At 37.7% G+C, this 24,658-nt stretch overlaps 2 protein-coding genes across 11 annotated transcripts in view; one reads left to right on the forward strand and one right to left on the reverse strand.

The window, feature by feature from the left end:
• LOC136843348 (recQ-mediated genome instability protein 1-like) overlaps positions 1–24,658 on the reverse strand; it is a 96,297-nt gene that overhangs the window by 30,356 nt on the left and 41,283 nt on the right. For 2 of the 4 annotated variants that reach the window (XM_067111646.1, XM_067111647.1), the window contains exons 3-5: positions 13,097–13,237; positions 10,535–10,639; positions 1,744–1,869 (exon numbers count right to left, since the gene is read on the reverse strand). In XM_067111646.1, coding sequence (XP_066967747.1) covers positions 1,744–1,869; positions 10,535–10,639; positions 13,097–13,237 — 372 coding nt within the window. Of the gene's footprint in view, positions 1–1,743; positions 1,870–10,534; positions 10,640–13,096; positions 13,238–15,771; positions 16,041–24,658 lie in introns of those variants that run through there. The other 2 variants (XM_067111645.1, XM_067111644.1) reach the window with 2 other exon arrangements.
• The window catches only part of LOC136843350 (dual specificity protein phosphatase 3), a 52,184-nt gene continuing 43,935 nt past the window's right edge, over positions 16,410–24,658 (forward strand). For 2 of the 7 annotated variants that reach the window (XM_067111651.1, XM_067111650.1), the window contains exon 1: positions 16,804–16,934. The gene's annotated coding sequence lies outside the window, so the exon portion shown is untranslated. Of the gene's footprint in view, positions 16,566–16,589; positions 16,628–16,803; positions 17,025–24,658 lie in introns of those variants that run through there. The other 5 variants (XM_067111655.1, XM_067111654.1, XM_067111648.1 and 2 more) reach the window with 5 other exon arrangements.

A 24,658-nucleotide genomic window follows, 5' to 3' on the forward strand; every position in this document is an offset into this window, starting at 1 on the left:
TACTGGAGTAAGTAATAAGAGATTAAAAACTGAAATTGCAGCACTAAGAGAAACAATAGAATCTGGAGAAATAAAGGAGGTAAGATGGATAAAAGGAAAGGGGAAAGCATCAAATAGTTGATGTACTGAATAAAGCTGGAGTTTCAGGGGAAAATATTAGAAATTACGCAGAGGGTAAAAATTGGAGAATAATGGAGATTAGAGGGGATTACAATAAGAGGAGGTTGGAGGGAGGGGGGAGGGAGAATGAGATAAATGCAATTACAGGTCAGTTTTAAAAGTTTAATCTTATTATTTTATTTCATTTTCTGCATTAGCAAAATGGTATGGGCGTTATGAAATGTATAAAAAGGACATGTTTAATTTTATAAGATTTTTTTATAGCAAAACATTCTTTATGTTTAAAAGTATCTGTTCGTGTTGTGACGTCATAGGAAGTGACATCATAGGACGACAAATGGCAGGAGGGAGTAAAATGTACAGAAGGTAGGAGGGAGGGATGAAAACACTGTGGTGCAGTAGAGGGAGCTCTCTGATGGTTAGGTTGTCAATTTTTGGTTGTAAGTCTGTTTTGTGGTTTTTTGTAGTCATAAGCTGTATTATAAAAGAACAACAACGTGAACAGGTGGGTGGATTGCATAACTGTAGCATTTTTGGACGGGTTAGGCTAGAAAAACTTTTAACAGTATCACCACAACAGCCTTAGAGAGTTGTAGGCTACGGGGCAACAAAATGGAAAGAACTTACAAATTACCAGTATCATATTAAACACCTGAACTGAAGGGATGAGATGAAAATACACTATTAATGATAATCCACGGAAAAAGACCATGACAAGAATAAGACGCACAAGAATGAACAGCACGGTGTCAGGTTGAGTTGGCTAGGTATGTGTAGTTGGTCTTTCTCTGAAATATTTCAAATTGGTGCACCTGGACACACTCTGCAGCGTAAGGCTATTTACGATCGATAGGTTTGTGAAAACAAATTCTTCTCACGCACTAGGGATAAACTAAAGTAGGATAATTAGCACTAATACTTGTGCTGTCTATTATTTTCCATAATACAGTAGTAATAATACAAAATCATTCAAATACATATTGCCAAATCATTTCTCTGTGAAGCACTCATACTAAATACCTGACAATAAAAATAAGAATATGCAAGAAACATACTATTATATGATAGAAAAGAGGGAAAATGTCTATAATACCTACCTCCAATCTAGACAGCACAAAATCAAATTAATATTAAAGATAAAGGTTTCAAATAAATGAAAATTCTTTATCACCTACTTTTCAAAAATTAACTAAATACAGTGGAAAAAACAAGAGATATCTCCTAGCACAATGATATCTATTCTGTTGGAAAAGTATATATATTTGCATTTTATATACAGCAGTGTAGTGAAAGAGGTAAAGATGGCAAACTGTTATGATTATAATCTATTATGATTATAATCACATCAAAAATTGCCAAAACACTACTGCACATTGAAATTATCATATGAAGAAACTACTGAAACGGGGGAGCAAAGGCAGAAATGCCGTTTGTAATGTAGTATGCAAAAGGATTCCCTCTGCTCAGAGATTTTCATGTGCAAGAAAAACTAAACATTCCTTGTTTACAAATTTATAAAGTAACACTGGCAAACATGACACAGTACTAGGAGTAAAAAGTAAGGAAAATGAAGAGGCCAATAGCATGTTTTTATGAAGACATTAAAATACAAAGGACACATACCTTGGTGCCTGGTTTGACATTTACATTAAGATGTGGAATAAACCTATATTCCATCCCTTGAACAACAGACGTGCCATCAGTCATTTGCATGAAGAGCATCCTTGATGGTTTTGGCTCCCATAATGGCTGAAACAAAGCAAAAATTCTTAAAGCAAATTTCATGATTATAAATACAAAACACTGCCTTCAATAGCCTAACATCTCACTTTCAAGTGCTGACTTCATCTCATATTAATCATGAAAGACGGGTGGGTTGCACTATGTGGAGAGATCCCCCTAAATAGATGTTGCAACCTTGTCTCTCACTTATCCCATAGGTATAAAGCCACCTCCTCCACTTGCATCACATCAGATAAGAAGGTGCGCTCCTATACACCAAAAGTGTACCTTCATGCTCCCAAAATTCAATAGCAGGATTCCTAACAACTAACAATGAGATAGAAAGCAAGCTTACTATCATATTTGGTTCAGGGGAGAGTCCCTGCCACAACAAAAGGATTAAGGGCTTAATACCTCATGCTAAAATTGAGCATTCACAAACAATGGGCAAAAACAGTTATAACTCCCCTGAGCTGCATGACAACCTTCTCTAGAAGGTTTTAAAGGAAATAAAGATGTTTACAGTACGAAGGCCATGAGGGTTATTTCCAAAAGAGGTAAAAACTCAGGAATCAACTCTGTGTGCACAGACTTTACCCATCTTGGACAAAGGAGTGTTTGGCCTACTAACACCACAGATAAATTCTTAACTTCTCTTACAGGTTATGTCTGCCCAGGTAAACCCTTAAGAGTTCTAATTGGACATAAGACAGCCATTATTCCATTGCTACCTAATTAGTTAGATAGGTGCTGTCACAAATCTGGGAAGGGCTTTCAATTCTAAATCCTTTTTCTAAGCAATGAAAGAAAAGATGTTGCCACAAGAGCAAAGCCAAAGAACAAGAAAGGGCTTGAAGTTCACTGATATAAGCTCTTAATATTTCTAATCTGGACATAAAGACAGCCACTTCTTCACTGCCTACCAAAGCAGTTAAACTAAGCACTGTAATAAAACTGGGAAGAGCTTCCACCTCTATATGTTTTCTCTAAGCAATGAAAGAAAAGAGAGAGGTTGTCACTAAAACAAAGCCCCCCAAACAAGAAAGGGCTTGAGGCTCACTGATACACTTTACCGCAGCAAGAGCTAAAAGAAAAGTGTCTTCAAAGTTCTTAAGTGATGCCTTATCAAAGGGCTTAACTGCAGTTAACATCCGAAGGATTACATCTAAATTTCCTTGTAAAACATAATTGGAAGATGAAATTTCCAGCACAAAAGATTGAAAACCTCTTCAAACTTTAAACTGCAAGCAATACTCAAGTCAGCATGAAGCAGAACTGAAAGCAATGTAAAGTGGTGTCCTTGATAGCTGTGACAGAAAACTGCTTTGTGTACCTGAGATACTGGTAGAGCTTAAAATAGGATACCTAGTGGAACAGGTCCTGAATATCACTCAGGACAAGCACCAAGATAAAAAAAACTAACAACTGTTATTAATACACAAGTCTACCAGTGGAGTGCCTTCTAGATTTAAGGATTGTTTCCTTGGCCATCTAGAAATGCCAAAGTTTATAACAGACAACAGACAATCTCCAGCGGTGAGAAGATGTGGAGGCCTGATGGAATCTCCTTGTGTAAGACTGTCTGAAAAGATCCTTCCTGAGTGAGAGATGACAAGGAGCATCTACCACCAGGAAGGAAAGACAAGGGAACCATTCCCTTGCGGCCACAAATGCGCTATCAAAATCATCCTTGTGATCTACAAGTTCACAACTTCTTGAATATTTCCTCAAAACAGCAAACAGAGGAAGAGCATAAAGGTCTAGATTCAACCATTCTTGAAGAAAGGCATCAACTGCCCATGCTCAAGGATCCTGGCATGGAGGGCAATAACTAGTAGTGTAGTGTCTTGTGCTGTCTTGAACAGATGAGTGCTTAGGTCTCCCTAAAGATTCCATAACTTCTGGCAAACCTGAAGACAAGGAAACTATCTGACTGGAGACCTTGCCCTTTTCTGCTGGGATGGTCTTCAAGCCAAGTTTTACTTGGACAAAACGAGGTAATGGAATGACTTTGCTGGACTCTTACCTCAGAAAGACTTTGCTGGACTCTGCCCAAGGATAAGGTAATTCTTGTTAGTCTGAATAAATTTCTAAATTTGTGTGTCCTTGTCATCTTATGTGAGAATTGACACTTGCTAAGGCTATTCTAAACTGGTAGGAGTTGTAGGATGTTTACACTTCCTCTTCCTGACATCAGTTGTTTCTCAGAATGGCCCCTCGATCTGCCTCCAAGACATCTGAGGACAGTGTAAAGGTCTTGAGGTCTACAAGCCAACCCATTAGAGTTCTCAAAAGTGGTGAAAATTGTTTATCCATTTCTCGCTTGGAAAAACCTCCAACAAGAGATAGTTGATCTTCGTCCCCAGATAAACAATTAACCAGGTAAGAAAAGCATAGAAAGTCAACCTCGAACAAAAAGCTCACCCCTAAGGCTAAAGATAAAACATAATTCTCATTAATAAAAACAAGCTGGTGAGAAACAAACCAGTCGTCCAAATATGAGAGAACTACAGTACTCTGATACCACACAGATGAATCCATACTGCCCAGACTTTAACTCAGAAGAGAATACTTTACTTTGACTGAAGGAGTACCGGGAAGTGGAAGCATGCGTCCTACATGTAAACAAACATCCTGTGCCCTTATGAAAAGCCGCCAGGATCAAACTCCATGCCTCACCAAAAAGGGGAGTAATAAGAATAAACTTGTTGAGACAGGAAATGCCAATGGATCGAAGGCCTCGTTGCATAACAACTGTCCAAACTACCCTAACAAACTGAACTATCCTGTGTGAAGAACATGGAGAGAAGGATATAAGGAAGTTGATAGGGGTAAAATATAACAAAAAGTACAGTCTCCTTCCCTGAGGACTATCAATACCAAATGTTCTACTTGATGCTTTGCCAGAAACTTCTGAAAATCTGCACACGGCCTTCTGAGGATCCAAACAACCTACTGAACTGGGAGTTCAAAACTTCAGTTATGGTTACGTGTGTAAAATTTTTCCGCTTAGAATGTGAGCCAGAACTCAACTGAAGCAGAACTCTAGAGTAAATTGGGAAATTCTATATGGAACTTTCATACTAAAAAGGTTCTAGGGGCAAGACCCTAAAAGGAAGACTTCAAAGGTAGTGCTAAGAATTTCTAGTCTCCTGATTCGAGAAATCTTAGGTGATGGCCTTAAACACTTAGGGGTTAAGTAGACATGATGGGCCACTGTCTAAAAAAGTGGTTGAGCAGGGCTACTTAATATAATTTACACAACTGTTTCTGTTACTAAAAACTGAGTTGTAAAAGGAATAAGACATTCTTCTCATAGCCTCAGAAGTAGGTCTACAAGGCAAGCTTATAGCTCTGGTGCATCATTAAAAAACTCTGACTCTTAAAGACTAATATTTATAATCATCTTATATGTATCTACATACGTCAATTCTTATACAGTGAACCCCCGTATTCACAGGGGATGCGTACCACACCCCCCCGCAAATAGCTAAAATCCGCGAGTACTCAAAACCCCTCTAAAAACACTTAGAACTGCCATTTTGATAGTTTAAACACAAGAAAAACCCTGTGAAAATGCTTACACCTGAGTATTTTAATAGTTTTATCACAAAAAGTGCATTTATTCATGAAAATTATATGAAAATACAGTAATCAGTGAATATTTCTCAGTGAAAAATACTGCGAATGGGAGAATTTTCCTCGAATAATGGGTAGATATGTTCTACAGAGAAACCCGCGAATGCGTGAGTCCGCGAATCGTGAGAGCGCGAATACGGGGGGTTTACTGTACATACGTATCTGCACATGCATGCAAAAACATTACACATATATGATTATATATGCATACATATTTATATATAATACATAAAATAACATAATCACATAGAAGTATTACACTTGCAATAATAGAACTGTACTGCTAGAACAAAATACCGAAATCACAGGTACTTTTACCTCACAATTAGGCCAAATTTACCTTACCTATAGAAGAGACCACTTCCTTGGTCAAAGAACTAGACACTTGTGCAAGTGGAACAGAGGAAGGTGAAAAAACATAATCGTAAGCAAGTCGTAGCCCAGCTCTAAGCAGTTTCAAAACTGGAAAAGACGCGGTAGCATCCGAGAACCAGCATAAAGAGACACTTCTGAGATTGCCTCTGAAGAATAGATTAAGCCAGCGACATGCCAGCACATCTTCTAGTTTGGTTGGTTCCTAAGAGCTCACTCCACAAACATAGAGCAAGTACAAAACACTGCTCGTGTTAGGAGCAGAGGTATTCAACACTAAACAGTTAGTAATTCTCTTACATCTGTTCATCCATTTCCCAACGGCTCTACTTCATGAGAACGTACCCTACCATAATCAGAGTTAATATTTCTTACTCGTTTTAACAGGAGCCAAGCCAGAAGTAAACGGAGGAAATTTGGCAAAAGGAAGAGAATACAGAACAAAGCGAGGTATGCGCCACTTAAGTACTAAAGTAGAATCAACCAAAACACGGTTGAAAACTCCTCAAGTCCAAACAGAGGAACTGAGGTGGAAGAGGTGAAATATGCCCGGAACATGAGTAATGATGACATGTAAGGCTGGGTGAAAATACTGGATGGGGGAACTGGTATTTGGGTGGAGAAGCAAGAGGATTCTTGTATAACATCATCACGTAACCTTGACAACAGTCAAGTGTCATCTGCACAGATTGATGTCATCACGTAACAGTGACAACAGTCAGAGAGGCTGCTAAATACTAAGAGGGGTAACGAGGCACTTTCTAAAAGTAATAGTTCTCTGGAGTAAAATTCAGTAAATTTATACTTAATATTAAATAAATGAATAAATTAATTCATAAAAATACAGAAGTAGATAGATTAATTACTTACATATAAAATGCATTAGAAATTAAGCGTTCCAAATTTTTCTTTCCTTTATATTATAACTTCACATAACTGAAGAGGAATGGGGTAGGGGTAATGGTGATCTATCACACCACTGCTGGGGGTAATGAAACCAAAAAAACTTGAGAACCACTGCTCTAGTTAAATAGACAGCGGAAGAGGAAGAGCCATAAATTCCTCGTTGGATGAGTCGGTAGAGTTCTCAGCTAGCACTCTGCTAGGCCGGAGTTCAAGTCTCCGGCCAGCCAATAAAGAATTAGAGGAATTTATTTCTAGTGACACACATTCATTTCACGGTGTATTGTGGTTCGGATTCCACAATAGGCTGTAGGTCCTGTTGCTAAGTAACCAACTGGTTCTCAGCCACATCAAAATAAGTCTAACCCTTCGGGCCAGCCCTGGGAGAGCTGTTAATCAGCTCAGTGGTCTGGTTAAACTAAGGTATACTTAAGAGGAAGAGCCACTAGCAAAAAGGAATAATTGTCACCTGGTGATGAATACAAGGAGATAAAGGGGAAAAACTGCGCAAGAGGGGGGGAGGGTTGGGGACGATAGGGGGAACAACAGATAACAAACGAACAGACATGCGGGTCAGAACTACAGTAAACCCTCATGGTCGCGTTGTCACAATTCACAAGACTCACTGATTCACAGGATTTTCTGTGGAACATACCTATAAATTATTTACGAAAAACTCTGCAATTCGTGGAGTTTTTCGTAGAGAAATATTCACTAATTAGTGTATTTTGATGTTGTTTTCATGACTAAATATATTTTTTATGATAAAAAAATCATATACTAATTTCCAAATATTATTAAGATTATAATAATAATAATAATAATAATAATAATAATAATAAATAATAATAATAATAATAACAATAATAATAATAAAACTGTAAGATTAAATAATACGTAACTCAGAGAGAGAGAGAGAGAAACCGGTTTTTTCCCCCCCATTCAGGACGGACCTGGACCTAATGAAAGCAAAGATAGATGCTCAGAATTGATACTACTGAAATATTAAAAGTATATTAAAGTACTAGTGAAATTATAATAAAATGATATATAAGTGTTTCAGGATGATAGTACAGTATAAGCATTTTTAGAGGGTACATTTTATGATAAAATAGTGATTTACAGTACTAATTTTCAAATGTTAATATCAAGTTTAATAAGATTAAATAACAAATAATAAAAATAATTATTCTCTCTCTCTCTCTCTTCTTTAGATGAGAGAATTTTTCCGACAAGAATATGTATGTATGTTTCTTTTGTATGATAAACAAATGATTTACCTACTAAGTACTAATTTCCAAATATTAATAAGATTAATAAGATAAAATAATAATAATAATATTACTCATTTGTGTAGTATATTATTTAACATTTTAAACAAACAAACAACAATTCCCAATTTTTATCCTCGACTTGAGAAAGGAGGGGGGAGGGTAAATGTCAGTTTACTTGGCAGTTTGACATATTGGCGGGAGGGAAAAAAATGTTGACCTCAGAAGCTCATGGATTTCAATCTTCTGATAATGTAAGGAGTTATTCTCCTCTCTCTCTCTCTCTCTCTCTCTCTCTCTCTCTCTCTCTCTCTCTCTCTCTCTCTCTCTCTCTCTCTCTCTCTCTCTCTCCAAAGGGTAGAATGTGAGAAATGGATAGATAGATAGATAAATAGATACTTAGTTCAGCTCTCTCTCTCTCAGGAAAAGATACTGTTTGCTTGTATGTGTGTGTGTGTTCACAGTACAGTATTTTAAAAATGTAGAGTAAAGGTAATACATCTTTGGAAGACACAAAAACAAACAAATAATCTCTCTCTCTCTCTCTCTCTCTCTCTCTCTCTCTCTCTCTCTCTCTCTCTCTCCTCTCTCTCTCTCTCTCTCTCAGCCTCTTGAAAATTGTAGTAGTAACTCTCTTTCTCTCTGATTTGGCTGGAAGGATTAAAAGTGCGTATCTACATATTTTTAAAGGTACTAATGTTTAAGATGACTTTGAAATTTTATTAATAATATAATTTCAAGGATTAACACAGTAATAGGATAATAATTTAAGGTATATTTGATGTAGGATGGTACTTGAAGTATACATTTGGTATTTGAACTTTCAAGGTAGGCAGTTATAAGCCTTTTTAGAGGGGGGGTAACAAGTATTCGCAGATTTTAACTATTTGTGGGGGGGAATCTGGAATGCATCCCCCGCAAATACGGGGTTTTACTGTACTGAGGTAAACGTAATACTGTACGTCTGAAACTCTAACTAAACCAGTTCACATGCATCACAATCACTCTCTCTCTCTACAAGGGATGTTACACGAGCCAGGCCCAGTGCTGCCAACTTTGTGAAAAAAACCACTATGCTTAGCAGACTTCAGCTTGTCACAGCTGGCAACACAGAGCCAGCGAACACAAGTGTCAACCACTAAACTCCAGGAGTTTGGTGCTGAACCCGAACCGGGAAAAACGGACGCGTTCCCTGTCCAAGGAGACAACCAACTGATGCAGGGGAGTCCAGAGGGTGGGCTACAGACAGATGCCAAGGCTCCAACACTTTCTCTCTCGCTGGGGAAACCGAAAAAGGACGAAAACTGGGGGGGGGGTCTTGGTCCCAATATTTTCAATCGAAATCCTAATTAATAAAATCTATGTCAAAAATTATTTTTCTCCTGAACCACATACAGAGCAAAAGAGGGCAAAGCAGAATGAGAGAGAGAGAGAGAGAATTAGCCTAGGCTATCAGGTAGGTTAATGGAGAAGGAGAAGCAACACCAGATGACAAAAGGAAAATACTGGGTAGGCTTCTGGTGTCCCCTAACTAATTGTTTACGTAAAAATATCAGCCTCTAACATCTTCCGATACTACACAAAATTTACATCCTCTCATCAGATCACTCAAAATCTACATATCAAGAACTGCTAGGCCCAAGTTCGAGTCTCCGGCTGGCCAATGAAGAATTAGAGTTTTATTTATTTCTGGTGATAGAAATTCATTTCTCTGTATAATGTGGTTCAGATTCCACAATAAGCTGTAGGTCCCGTTGCTAGGTAACCAACTGGTTCTTAGCCACGTAAAAATAAGTCTAATCCTTAGGGCCAGCCCTAGGAGAGCTGTCAATCAGCTCAGTGGTCTGGTTAAACTAAGGTATACTTAACTTACATATCAAGAAAACCACCCACATGCCAGAGTAGCTAGTCCAACATAGGCTACAACGTCATCTTGCAAAATCTAAACATTCAGTTTTCACAGTCTTTCCTATACTGCACTGTAAAGCCTAATGCTTTCATCTCTGCTTGTTATAGATGACATAATGCAAAAACAGAAACAAGCACAGTACCATACAGGAGAAATTAGCCAGAAATCAACAAAATATTATAAATGCCGATCCGACCATCCGTATAAAAGGTCAGCAAGAAATATGACAAGAACGTGAACATTCCAGCACCATCTGGTGACCATCTGGTGGGAAAACAGATGACTAGAGTGACAGTCCTCGCAGGTTAGCCAAGCGTATTTTGCTTTTTTTTAAATGCCAATAGCACCAAATGGTACGAAGATAAAAGCTAACTTTTACAGTAGGTAAGATTCAATCCAAATAATAAGGCATTCCAAGGGAATGGTTTGTTTAATATAAAACTTCAAAAAGATCTTGTAAATGAGGTTATATTTTGCTGTACTTATTAATGCTGAGCAAAGGTTATGATGTATATGTCTACGTAATCTCTCCTACTTTGTACCTCTGCAACTACACATGGAATGCTCAATACAAACATGTACAGTACTCAAATCATACTTGATACTGTTTGTCTGCTGATACCGCTGCATTTCCCCCTTCAGTTTTGCGTAACTTTTGTAACTGCACATATGCAGGGTGGCCAATATCGCGTATCTGATTGACCTGAAATGACAAAATACGTAGTTAGAGACTAGAAAACTTTCATACCAATTATATGTAAGAAACATGGGATTGTCATATTCAAACTCTTGTGAATATAAAATGTCCAATCAATGTCTCACTAGGAAATAAAAATGCCCTTATATCATTTACTCATGTCTCCATATGAAAATCTCAGTATTACTGACATAACCACATAAATTCTCTCAATAATAATAATTTCGCAGCAAACATTACTACAGAGCTTTCTGGTCTAACCCATGAGGTTTTTTAAATCACTAGACTCAACAAGTTAACTCTATAAAAGCATCAGGTAAATAGTTTAAATTTAAAATAAATTTCTTTATTACGTCAAATTACACTTGGCATAAAGTACAAAAATGTTATAGGAGATATATTTCCTGCCTAACAAGAAATGCAGAAAATTATTACAAAAATTGTATGATATACAAAGTACAAACATTGTCAACCAAAGCTGTTCTGAGATGAAAATATGACAAATTTTTAATTAATTTGTATTTTTCATATCTAACAAACCTGCAATCTTAACATAAGAATAAATCTTCTAGCTCCTGCTAGAAACCGGTAAAAAACAATTAAATATGTGATGCAAGGAACTGGTGGCATCGGGGATTAGTCATCGGGATGAACAAGGAGGCAACCGTCGACCTCATCTAACCCCCTGACACGTTCAGTTTCTCCCAGCCCAGGAGGGGCGGCTAGAGGTGGGCAGTATACATTAAGACTGCAGATTTGTTAGCTATGAAAAATACAAATTAAAAATTTCTCATTTGTTCATTTGCGGAACAAACCTGGGTCTTAACGTAAGGACAGACTCACTTTTGGTGGGAGAAAAAGTCATGAACAAACTGGAGGTTCAGCACATCTTGTCTCACTTCCTGGATAAGTGAAAGCACAGGAAGGAGACGCAAGCCTCTAACTTGTTAGACAAAAGGACATCAAAAAGTCAGACTACTGGGCTAATATACAATGTGAAGGTTCACTGCATAGGTAGAAGTTAAAGATCTATATCTGTTCAGATAACCAACCATGATAGCCACTAGACTTGCTTGTTATCATTCCTTTCTCTTCTTGCTTGAGAGAGGAAGGACTTGCTACTGGAAGGTTATATTCGTGTATAATACAATATACTCAAACAGCAAGGCTACTCACTCCCCTGTATCTAACCAATTCCAGCGTAAGATGGATCAATCTTCTTACTGCCCGCTGGTAGAGAAGAAAGGGGGAAGGGAAAAGGAGGAAGACCAGTCATCTCAATCACTCTCACTTTCATACCATCATCTTAGGTAAGATACAAACTGTCCTGCTATGGGCACCGGATGAGCTACACAACTTGTTGAGCAGCCACCACCGGACCAAAGGAAAAAATGTCCAAGGACCTGTGGGCAACGTCCCTTAGATAGAAGGTTGTGAAGGTGTTTTGACAAAGCCAAGTACCAGCCTTCAAAACCCTCTGAACAGAGAGGTCCTTTTAGAATACCAAGGAGGGGTCTAATCCCCTAACATCATGTGCTTTTGCATGCACTGTGTCAGCATTAGAGGTTGAAAAAGCACTGTAGGCATGCCTAATTACTTCACATAGCCAAAAGGAGATGGTATTCTTGGACACACTTTCTTTTTCCAGCCTGTGCTCACAAAAAGTCTTCAACACCCTGATGGGACAAAGTAGTAATTCATCCAGATCGTTGTCAACAAAATCCCCAAGGGAAGGGATAGAAAGGGATTCAAATCTGTCATCATGAACTGATGGATTCTGAGTCTTATCCACGAATTCCGGGACAAATTCGAAGGCTACTGACCCCCAACCCCTCGTATGTTTAACATCAAAAGCTATTTAGGTTACTTGGAGCAACAGCTACAGATACCTTGCCACCTAAATAGCTACTGAGGCTGTTCAGTAATGGTTTGTGATGAAATACTGCACAGTAAAAAGCAAAATTACTTTTTCAATACAACCCATCACGTCTCCAAAAATGAACCCTCCCTATCCTATTGTACTGCAAGTCTTTCACAACTCATTTGATCACTTTTCTAGTTTATGTCTACTATAGTGTAAAAAAGACACAAACACCAAACATATCAAAGCAGAAGAAATACAGTTTCTAACATCCACCTCAGCCAAAGACAACATACTGGTTTAGAGCAAGTGTGTAGGGTACTTTCTCTGCTTGCCTGGTTACCTCCAATTAACCACCTTGTCACCATGTTTCAATGAACATCTCAAACTCACACTCAGGAATACTCCTATGTATAAAGCAATGGTTTGTAGGTTATTCCAGTGGGAACAACGAGTGTTCTGGCAGCTGTGTGGATGCCCTGTGATAAAGCTAATGACAAAGCAAAACTAAAATTGCAATCTGATATCAGTAAGTACTCAAACTATCTACTTTTAGCTGACCAACTAACTGGTAAATCTAAACCACGATATGCAGTTCTTACCTGTAGAACAAACTGACCATTTAGCATTGTGTTTCTCTTTTGAACCAATCCAAATGGAAGACAACAGGATGCTAGTTCTGTTAAATCTGAATGTAACCACTGCTCATAAACTTTCTCATAAATCACCCTGGTGTTGCCCATCTGAAAGACATAATGAAAGTTAGTATAATACTGTAGCTTAAAATAAACAAGGTTTGACTAAAAAAATTTAAATACCTTCTACACTTTTAGTTATTACAAGTTCATTCACACTTAATATTCCTAAAACAAAATCATTTCATCTGCATTAATGGGGTTAGAATTTTCAATGGTTTTTTTTTTTATGCATACACAAACTGCCTTTTTGGCTGCCTTCATTTATTATTTTTGTCTGCAATCCATTGCTTCTTACTTAGAATGGTTGACCACCAAACTCAGGTAGGTATGAAATTCTAATAGACATAGTTCATATTGTTTAAAACCCCAAAAACACCTAAATAAAATCATAATTCAGAACCTCCAACAGTACATAGTTAATAATGAAGGAAAGCATCTGGATTGTGTGAAACTACATCTAGGAAAATGTTAAGTTTGTTAAAATATTCACAACTGAAAATCACAGGGATACACAATACCCTAAACCAACCTAACCTAAATTTGTGGTAGCCTAACCAGTCAGCACCCTAGTTCTTGCTTCGCCTGGGTTAGGGGGCCTGAATGCTCCCTAGCTTATTGTTAAGTGCCCTGCCAAATGGGTTACAAATGCATGAGGTTTGTTGTTGCCACCACAATCTTTATCTGGCTTAGGTTAAGTCTCAAGTATTAGGTTAGATCTCATAACTTCCCACCTTGTGACCTGGACGTGGATAGGTTATACATATGCTGCCTTCAACTATATGATTTTTTGTAGTTAAACAGGGAAATATTGCAGAAGTCAATCACATACATAAGTACAGGCAGTCCCCGGTTTACGACGGTTCCGGTTCACGATCCGAGGTTACGACGCTTTTCAAATATATTCATCAGAAATTATTTCCTGGCTTACGCATGTTCCGGGGTTACGACGCGTTATTGGCCCCAAAATGGCAGAATAATCATAATTTGAAGGTTTTTTTGATGTAAAACTCAATAATAATGCAGTTTACATCGTTTTCAATGCACCCAGAGCATTAAAAGTAAGGTTTTCTTATGATTTTTGACGATTTTCGACGATGTTCCGGCTTACGACGATTTTCGGTTACGACGCTGGCGCAAGAAGAACGGAACCCCGTCAGAAACCGGGACCGCCTGTATATCACACCACAGTTGGCTGCATTGTACAGACACTTTTTCTAAAATTATTTGTTTACAAATAATTTTAGAAAAAGTGTCTGTACAACCTTTGAGAAAAATAATGCTTTTTAATGGTATTTATTTTATAAAGTATGATATACAAAAAACTGTCTTCTTTACATACATGGATATGCTCTCTTATTGTCACTTGATTCCTTTCTTTTTTTTCAACTAGGATCTCACTCCGCTGAAGTTGTTGTGAGACCCGCTAACTCAACTTGTCATACATATAATAATGCAGACACCTTCTGAGATTTGTTTCTATACAGCAAATTCTACATCAATTGTAAAATCTACAATGTCATAGCACTCAGAAGAAGCAACGTCTTAAATTTTTTCTTGAATGGCTCAACATTTTCAGTCCTCCTGATATCAAGTGAGAGCTTATTATACGGTCTTGGAACAGCAAAATTAAAACCTCTAAAGCCTACATTCAAATTGCATCATGGTTTGAATAACTTGAGATCATCTGTAGCTCTTCTTGTGTTGACTCTATCCACTGGCTGTAGCATACGCAACAAGTCATCCAAATCTTTTGGACACTCAGTCTTGATAGTTTGGCGAGTCATTACACATATTTTAAATATTCTTGCTTGCTAAGATAGACAGCCACTGCAAGTCAAACAATACAGGCATAATCCTGTCAAACAATAAAACACCTTCATTAATCTTGTTGCTCTATCTAGAATATTTTGCAGCTTCCTAAATTACACCTTAATGCTGGTAAGAACTTCATTTCTTATTTATATCTTTATGTAAAAATAAAATTGGGTACAGTAATCTGCAAACAGAACTTTTCCCAATGTCCTTGTAATATGTTTAACAATCCAACTTTAGAAATACAAACCAAACTTGGACCCAACATACTTCCTTGTGGTACTCCACTTCTTAATGCTCTATAATGAGCAAGCTTCTTCAGTAATATAAATTGACTGGAAATTCATAAATAACTTATGAACACCTATATCAAAAGCAGCATTGTGGTCGAGCAACACCGAGGTACAATAGCCTACCACATTTGCCTTCAAAATAAAATATACCAAAACCTCAGTAAAATTTGCAAAATATTGCAGACTTTAGGCTTACTTCCGCAGGTTGCAACCTTTTTAGGACCAAGAGCAGATCAACGATTTCAACAGGGATACATCATAACGCCTCGCCACCCCACACCCCCGAAAATCCCCAACATGGCATCGTGGTTACACCCAGCCTAGGCTACCTAATACTATGACATTGGCCAAGAGCCTAGTTTACTACGCAATTAACAGTCAGCCTAGGAAGTGTACTGACAGGTCTATGCCTCGACTAGTAGCTGCAGCCAAGAGCAGCTCACGTCAACTATCAAAACAAAAGGCTTAACTTACATTTATTCCAGGATTGTCCATTTGAATGAATTCCAGGCATGGCTCTATCCATTCATCTGGAACACTTATATGTTTTGATTTCAAGAAATTCTTCACGTTTGTCGCAAGCGTCATCATTAATTTTGCTAGGGACTGTGGATGACATCAAAATCTGAGAGTAGCTCAGCACTCAGGGATCACGACGATTTTAAGGCTATTTACATTTCGCCCGCTATTTGTGTCAATCTTATTCCACACTTCAGAATTATGTTCAATTGGTATTGAATTTCAGAAGTCAAATCACAGGGTATTGCTTCACTAAATTGTGGGGTAAACTTATCATCTTTCTGTAAATCCTTGAATTATGTAAATCTACAGCAATAAAGTTTATGGGCCGAGGCAGCTGTACAAATTTATTTGTAAATTTAGTGTGGAAAAATTAAAGGTAACGGTTTGTCGGATGCTAGTCTCCTGGCAAGCAGCGTAAACATGAGTTAAATTGTACGCAAATAAGTCTCGTTATAAGTTAGCTATAATACCATGTGCCGTACACTTTTTTTTTTTCGGGGCATGGGATGGCACGAGTCATTACCAGAATTGTCACTTGATACACCAAAGACAAGGTAGCTTTTTTACGGTAGCGTAGACAAAACTGATCTGATTCATCATTTGTTACTATTTCGAACATGTCTGCCTATCATTTTATCTTTGAAAAAAGCATAATACTTATTTAACAAGTATCAGCAACAGTTCGACTCGCTAAGAAAGTCAAAAATAAATCGACGCATGCGCTCGGGCTGTCAACTATAATAAGAGTACAGTAGTTCGAACTGTATCGAATTGTTGAGAACTAGTGCATTTGGTCTCGAATCAACAAGTAGAATTATTGTCGTATTAAGTTCTTAGAAGAATGTGTTGTCTAAAAATACTGGATAATTCGCACAACTGAGAACAGTCCTTATTTGTGAATAATACTCGTCCCAACTGATGTTAAAGGACTATTTTTTTTATTGGTTTGTCGACATTTTATGAGTCATGGCGAGTTCAGAAGTCTCGGAATACTTCTGATTCGGAACTCTCCATCCGAAACCTATTAGTAGTAGTAGTAGTAGGATTGTCAGAGTGAAAAGTTAAACGACGAACTAGGAACTATTTTTAGGTGGCTTTTAATTTCACGTGTGTCAGTAAGTGTTTAGATTTATAATCTTAAAATTCGTTGTAACGAATCTTACTGCAGTTTCGTTACAACCAGGAGACTGAATTCGGAAAGGAGGGTAAAGAGTATATTTTTATCTTTGCATGAAGTGTTTTTCTTCTAATTTCGTGTGTTGTTTTCCCCAGTCAGTGTTTTGTTTGGCTGTCATGTTCGTGTGGCGTAATCTAATGGGTTGCACTTGACATTAAAAAGTCGACATTTTATTATTTTAGGTTAACAAGCCTACCAGAATGGAATGTATCTTAGCCTAGGGGCATATCTCGCCGCTGACAAATAGCTTATAGAGTTAAAACTAAAGTTCTCCTGACATGTCTCACTTTATTTTTAGACAGATAAAGCACCCGGGACTTTATTTAACTTGGCCGTGGGATTTAGATTCATGGCCAGCGTCCAAGGTGAAGGTGCATTGTTTGTTACTGTGTTCCGTCAAGTGCTGCAAGGTGCAATGAGGATAAACACCTACACTCTGTGGATATGAAAAAAATATAGTTAATGAAATAGACTGTGGGATGTGTTGCTCTTGAGATAAGACTGGGCAACCCCCCCCCCCACAGAATGTGGGATGGTTTTAGTATTTGATTAAGAGCCGTATGTAATGTTTAGTCATGTTATTTTTATCCCATCAGTTTAAACTACTATGTTTACCCCACTTACGCCCCAGAAATGGAGTTGCCTTGTTTGTCTAGGCAGAAGCTATAAATTTTGCTTGTTTATGTTTGCCATATAAATGAAAAATCAATGGGTTAGGCATGTAATGAAAATTTTGTATAGGGTTTGATCTAATAGTCTATGTAGTTTTGACATTAGCCTGCCCTATTCTCGACTTTACCAGGGGTCATATTAGGAAGTCACAGATCTAGCAAAGCCTTCAATCAGCCAGGGGTTCACCAACAAAGCTTTGTTAGGTTCTGGAAAGTTAAAATATATTTGTTAATTTACTGTCCATTCTATCAGAAGCAGTTACCTAAATTATTTCATATGTTTAGCTTGTAAATTTGTATTTTAAAATTCCAATAAGTAATAAGCTTAATAAAATTTATCATTTCTTTTACCCAGCCTACCTCTTTTATGATATTGCCCAATTCTTGGATTAATTCATTTTTGGCTCTCATTATGTTTTTCCTGTGGATAAATAGTTGCACTTAAATCTGTATTTAGCATTCTGTTAAGGATATACAGATGGCAGCACACTAGCCTAGGCTAGGCTTCTTATGACTTGCTGCTAAAAATGGTAATGTGTAAGCACATATCAGGTAGGCTATGCTGTAATTGTTGTATCATTAGCAAGCAATAAATCTGCCATTATTCAAGTGATACAGATGAGATGTTCAGACTGAGATACAAAAATTTTAAATACAGTATATATACCAAAGTAAGCTGTCATGAGCACTTTGTAAAATTTACTGGTCATGGAAGAGCTTACAGTAATCATCCTAGGCACAGATAGAAGCAGAGGCATTGTAACCCACATAAACTGTCTCAGTTTATGATCATTGGCTAAACTGTCAGAGAAACTGTATCCTTTATTCTTAATCTCATAAAAAGCAGCATATAACAAAAAGTTTTGTCACATTGACTTAGCTACTCATGTTATTGTTAGAAGGTTGAAACATTGTCTATGGCAAAATGTCAGTACAGTAATTTGAATTTTTGGGATGAGATTACTTGATAGGTATACTTGGTAGAATCCTACTGTCACTAACTGCATGGGTGAAGGCTTGAAGGCATTGTTCCTTCAACTACAGAAGGATGCAGATGTAAAGTAATTACATATTTAGATAGGAAGAATTGATTATGAGGGACAACTTCATTACTTATATAGTACGTTTGTTCCCAAAGCTTAGATCCCCAAATGGACAAGTTACATGGATACCAGCCATTTTGAAACTGTGCATTTTAAAATCAGTTATTGTATACCAATAGCTAGTAGAGGTTTGTCAGTTGATAGGGAATAAGAAAAATATAAAAGATGGAACTCAGATCTCCAGTTCACTGGGAAAATAAAAAAAAAATGGTACCATAGTGTACACAACTCTGGAACAAATAGGAAGACATTAAATTTCAGTGCACAGAAGCTTTGACATTCACTTTTTGTAATGGTATGGGACATGGTTGGGAAAGGATTGCGAGTTTTGCAGTTAAGAATTTTAGGTAATGTCACCTTAACCCATTCACAAAATGTTTCTTCTCTGAACTGAACATTGTTTTTTCACAAGACTATTCATTAGTCTTGGGGTAGTCACTAAGAATATCTTTAATAACTAAAAGTGTTTTTCTTGAGAAAGTTGTTACAGTATTAGTAACAACTTTCATTTGCCTTGTAGGTTTTCATTTGATGTAAGTTCTCTGCCAACATGACATCAAAGATCAGGGGCCAGTAGCCCTTGTTAGATTGTATTTAATATATAAAAACATGTGTATCAATATATACTCACATACATACATGCTCACGTGAACAACATAAGCATATCCAGCACCAAATACATCTCCAAGAATCTGGCATGGATTCTCAGCTTGAGCTTCAGAAAGGTATCAGTCTCCATAAGTACTTAATGTTGAATTTTTTTTTTCAGCTTGAAGATGCACTTTATTTGGCACAGTATATATGTTAATAGTATAGTAGGAAAATAAGAATGCCATGCACAGTTAACACTACAGGAGATAGGAGGTTTAGGTTAGTTATCAGCACACTTCACACAGCTGTACTGTTTGGGAGTTGTGAGGTTTGGAATATGAAAATTATAAAGTGCACCGAAAGGTTACCCCCCTCCCCCTCACTTCAAGAAACTGAGCTTTTCAGAAGTAAGAGAATGACAAGAATCTGGAATTGGAGCAGATGGAATTTAACCATTCATCTTTCTCCAGTAACTGAGCAAGTATCTTGATGAGAAGGAAAAATTAGTGGTAGAGGTGTAATGTAATTACATAAGACTCAACTTTCCTGGATACAATAGTTTAGATAGCATAGCCTAGGTGTGTTCATAAAAATGCAAGATGTTTTGCAAATACATTTTCTGTGCTAGTGTTTGTTGGTTAGACAAATTCCCAAAGCCAAACTGCCTTACTGTTAGTGATAAGGCTAATCATCAAGCGAAGCTGCTCTGTAACAGATTGCACCTCTTACAAGTCAACACATTTATATTTTACTCAATCCTCAAGAGCTCCAGTCTCTTTTTAGCTGCTGATTGGTTCTCATTTTTCCCTTTAGCACAGTGACGGTACCTTGTTCTTACCAGAATACAAACCTGTCTTTACATGGATTACCTTCATCAAAAACTGATGTAGTCATTGAAACTCAGTAATAAGGAAGTCCACTAACAGTCACTTTTTCTTCATTCGCTTTGCTGAACATAGGTCTAGTGCGGTTCTTTGCTGTGGGTTTTGTTTAAGTCTCCTTAAGTATTTCTTGGTTTGAATGACTGATGACTGGGATTGGGTTTGTTTCTTATGAACGTTTCATTATCATAAGAATGATGAATAATGGTGATTCTCTGGCTCAAGAATGATCAGCATAGATGGCCTTTCATTGCTATAGGTACCTGTATTACAGTGTCAAGATTCACCTCAAGAGTCAAGCTTTTGTGCACCTTAGGGTTGGAAGCCTCACTCTATAGCCTACACACTCAGCCTACACCCAGACCTGGGACATGACTGCGACATTACAGTACAGTTCCATTCAGGGGGTAGTCCCATTAGTGCACCTCACACAGTGCACTGTAGGCATTACTTAAGCTTCTTTTGCAGCATCCCTTCAATCCTTGGTTGCAGCCTTTTTCATTGCTTTTACCGTACCTCTGTTCATATTCTCTTCCTTTCATCTTACTTTCCACCCTCTCCCTTCCTTCCACCTTACTTTCCACCCTTTCTCAGCATTTGTTTCGACATCCTTCCACCTTACTTTCCACCCTTTCTCAGCAATTGTTTCGACATTAATTTCGGCACTGAATGACTTCATAGGTTCAGAGCATGGCCGTTGGCCTAAATTCTAATTTATATTCCAATCCATGAAAACACAGTACACTTAATCACTTCACAAAACAGTGTTTCAGAATTCACTGGAAGGTTGTTTTTCAGAATTCACTGGAAGGTTCCCAACACATTCAGTCATTGCTTGGTTAATGATCAGCACTGATGCCATACTCAGGACCTCATAAGTGGCACCTATGCTTAAGTCATGCAGTTTCCAAAACTCCAGTTAAGGAGATCATTGTCAGATTTCAGTTTTAAATATTTTTATGGAGCAAGTATTCAATAAAAAAGCAAATCAAATTATTGCACAAGCAGGTACTATATACCCAGGAAGGGATCAACTTTGGACATGCAATAGATTAGGCTGTCAATTGAGACTTGTTGTATAAGGGAAATCTTTCTGCTCATCAATATTTCTTTGTTGACAACTTTGTGTTTTTAGGGAAGAAGCTATTTTTGTCTACTACTAAAGTAGAGCATTTTCTTGGCCATGACTCATGGGCTAGACCAAACAAATCCCCATAGATATCTGTCTTCTAGAACTAGGAGTAAACTTGCACAAACAGTGCTCAGTGTGCCACGGTAGGACATCATATGAGTTTTCCACAGCCTTGTGGAAACCCTTTACAAATCTCAATTGGGAAGGGAAATAAAATTAAGTAATGTATGATTAGTAGGAAATAAAAAGAAGGTACACTTCTTAAAAGACAGTATTTCACAGCAAATTGTGATGTACTTAAGGAGTCACTATATCCTTCTTATGCATTTGACAAGAAAGCAAAGAAAGGATTGTCAAAGTATAAGGAGAAACACTGGATTGACCACAATACATGTATAGAAAAGGTGCATGTGGATATAATGTATAAGTACATATTTCCCCATCCTTCATAATTCCTGCTTCTCATACCCAACAGAGTAAAAATGGTTGTGGGAAGACTGCAGAAACCAACCCACCACAAATAAGCTGAAAATGTTTACACTATGAATATATATAAATATACCATGAAATACAAGTAAATATAAATATATTAATATAAAAGATGGCTCAGAGGCTCAGCCACTCACCTGCTGGGCAATGAATTACACTATACCCAATTTAGTAATACAGTAGAGTGCCAGACTGCAGAAGACATGCTTGCAAATAATTACATATAAAATATAAACTGATAACCAATTTGTGAACACCATAATATGGCAATGGTAGTAAAGGTGTAACTGAAATTTGCAAAAAGTTTCAATTCCTTATCAAAGTTGAAATGTTTTTATGTTTAAGTATATCTTGAATTATCAAGTGGAAAAGCCTTCGTGCGGCACCACGTTAATAAAATGCTCACAGTTAAATGTAAAAACAGTAACACTTCAACTTCAACACTTGGGGGTCTGGCTTTCTGGTAAGTAACAGGACCCTATATCACAGCTTGAACTTGAATTTTCTGTAGATACCTTATTACTAACAGCAGTTCCACATAGCCTACAGTAGTTCCTGACCTAAATTAACTTGTATGTACTTTAAACTAAACATTCAATTTAAGAAATTTATTTAAAATGTATCACAGTAAAAAAATAATCATAATATTGCAGCAATTAAGTACAAAAGTCTGTTAAGTTGAGGTGTTACTGTAAATAGCAAATCTTCAGAAATGCAAAAGGTCTCTCTAAAAGTCCTACTGGCTGATATATTGGATGTAAATGCTGAAAGTCCCAGTATAATTATCTTTATAAGCAGTGTCTAAAAATGAGGTTACTTCATGGGATAATTTTTGTTATTGCATTAGAGGTCTGAAGCACAATTGGATATAGCATCAAATAATAACAATGAACTTAGAAATAATTTTTTGCAAACCTCATAATGTAAGCAAATTGGTACAATATTAACATGAAAGTAAGAACCAATGTTTTTTGGTAGTCAACAGCATTGAAAGTATATACAAGAGATAACTGAGAGTTTATGATAAAAGCAATACTGTATTTCAATCTGTTTGTCACAACAAAACACCTACTGTATTCCCCATTTCAGAAAAATGGCATGTTTCTAACCTAGAGATGTAGTCCAAAAATCCTGTGATGTTTATTCTAAAGCAAGTATTTGCCATCTTAAAGGCCAGTGTTATAGTTGATTTATATAACATTCAAAGATAATTCATCCTTTTCATTCATCCTTCATTGTGACTATACACCACCCTTCTTTGTGAGGTCATAGACTAGACTTCTCAGTCCAAGCAAGGGAACATACACATTATGTGAACTCTTGGTTTATTTATGTAGTAGTAGTAGTAGGCTATATGGACCATTTTGTTGAAACAACAGTTAAGGCTGTGGTTATTGTAGCCAAAACTTTAGTGGCTTTAACTGGTGCCACTGCCAAATGGATGTACGAATGAAATGATTCTCATCTGCACATTGTTCAAGAAAGGAATCCGCTCTTCTGGTACTGCATGCATTTCAGGGTCAGTTGATGGGTCACTGATGAGAGACATTATTACTCTCACGGCATATGTCAACAAGCAAAGGGGGAACTATCTCCCTCTCCCTTTGCTAGTTGGAAAGCCAGGTGCATGACTGAGGGTTTATCACCCCAATGAGCTGTCAGCCAGAGACACACCTGGCCATCAGAATATAGTGACAGACAAGTTCATCCACCAGAAGCAGGTCATAGGGTTGGAGTGGGAGGGCTGTTAGGGTTTGGTGAACATTTGTGGCTGACCTGTTTGACACCCAATTAAACAGGAAGCTTTCGGTATTCTACTTTCCCATTTCAGATGAATGGGAGACACTGGAGAACACCTGTAAATACCCATGCCATGGGATAATCCTAGCATCTAGGCCTTTCCTTTGTTTAGCCTAGTCCATTGAATTAGCAGTTGTTGGTGGTTCCTTGTTTGCCAGAAGCCAAGTGTATCCCAGTCTGGTAAACCTTTTCATTGAAACACTGAGGCTTCTTATTACACTTCCACTGGGACAAGCTTTTCCCCATCCTGAAATACTGCTGAAGATCATTGACCTCTCTTCCTAGATGGAGGTCACCATGCTAACAAGAAGCTTTGGGCAGTTTTGCCTAACCTATGGAACTCAGGCCTTCAGACTGGGATGTGGTTTATGCTCTATAGTCTCACCCTGGTGCATATAAGCCTCTGAGGGAGTCTGTGTAAAGGAACATCAGTCATCTCCTCATAGGGAAGTTTTGCCCTGTTGTTGTTCTTGGGGAATTAGTCATAGAACAGCTGGAACTAAATTAGCACTTCTGTTAGGCTGCAGTGCCCCTACTGCTTCCTCTTTTAGGCACCAGCCAAGTGCAAGGCAAGTTTGGCAACTCCCCTTTGTCCTTTGAGCAGACTCTCCCAGGCATTTTGCTCCTCAATGTGGCACATAATGTTCAAAGTTACATGTAAATTTATTCAAATGGAACTTCGGTTTAGGTACTGAGGGTAGGAAACTGACAGGGTCCCTTCCTTTTTCTACACAGGGACATCTATAGGCCCTTGATCTCTATTCCTTGGCCCTTCGGTGGTTTCTTGAGCAGCTGGTTAGCTTTCCAAACTCATTTGAGAGTAAGTTTGCATCCCACCTGAGGTTGATGGTTGGGCTTAGGTTGGAGAAGATACACATCAGAAGCTGGGTCTCAACCCCTCCTATGCGCCTACTTAACTGAATAGCCCAACTCATGTTCATGCTGGTGTGAGAGGTGCAGGTGAGCCACAAAAAACTTGAGTACCTGTTCAAAGA

This window comes from Macrobrachium rosenbergii, chromosome 11 (assembly GCF_040412425.1).
Source record: "Macrobrachium rosenbergii isolate ZJJX-2024 chromosome 11, ASM4041242v1, whole genome shotgun sequence".
Classification (NCBI taxonomy): domain Eukaryota; kingdom Metazoa; phylum Arthropoda; class Malacostraca; order Decapoda; family Palaemonidae; genus Macrobrachium; species Macrobrachium rosenbergii.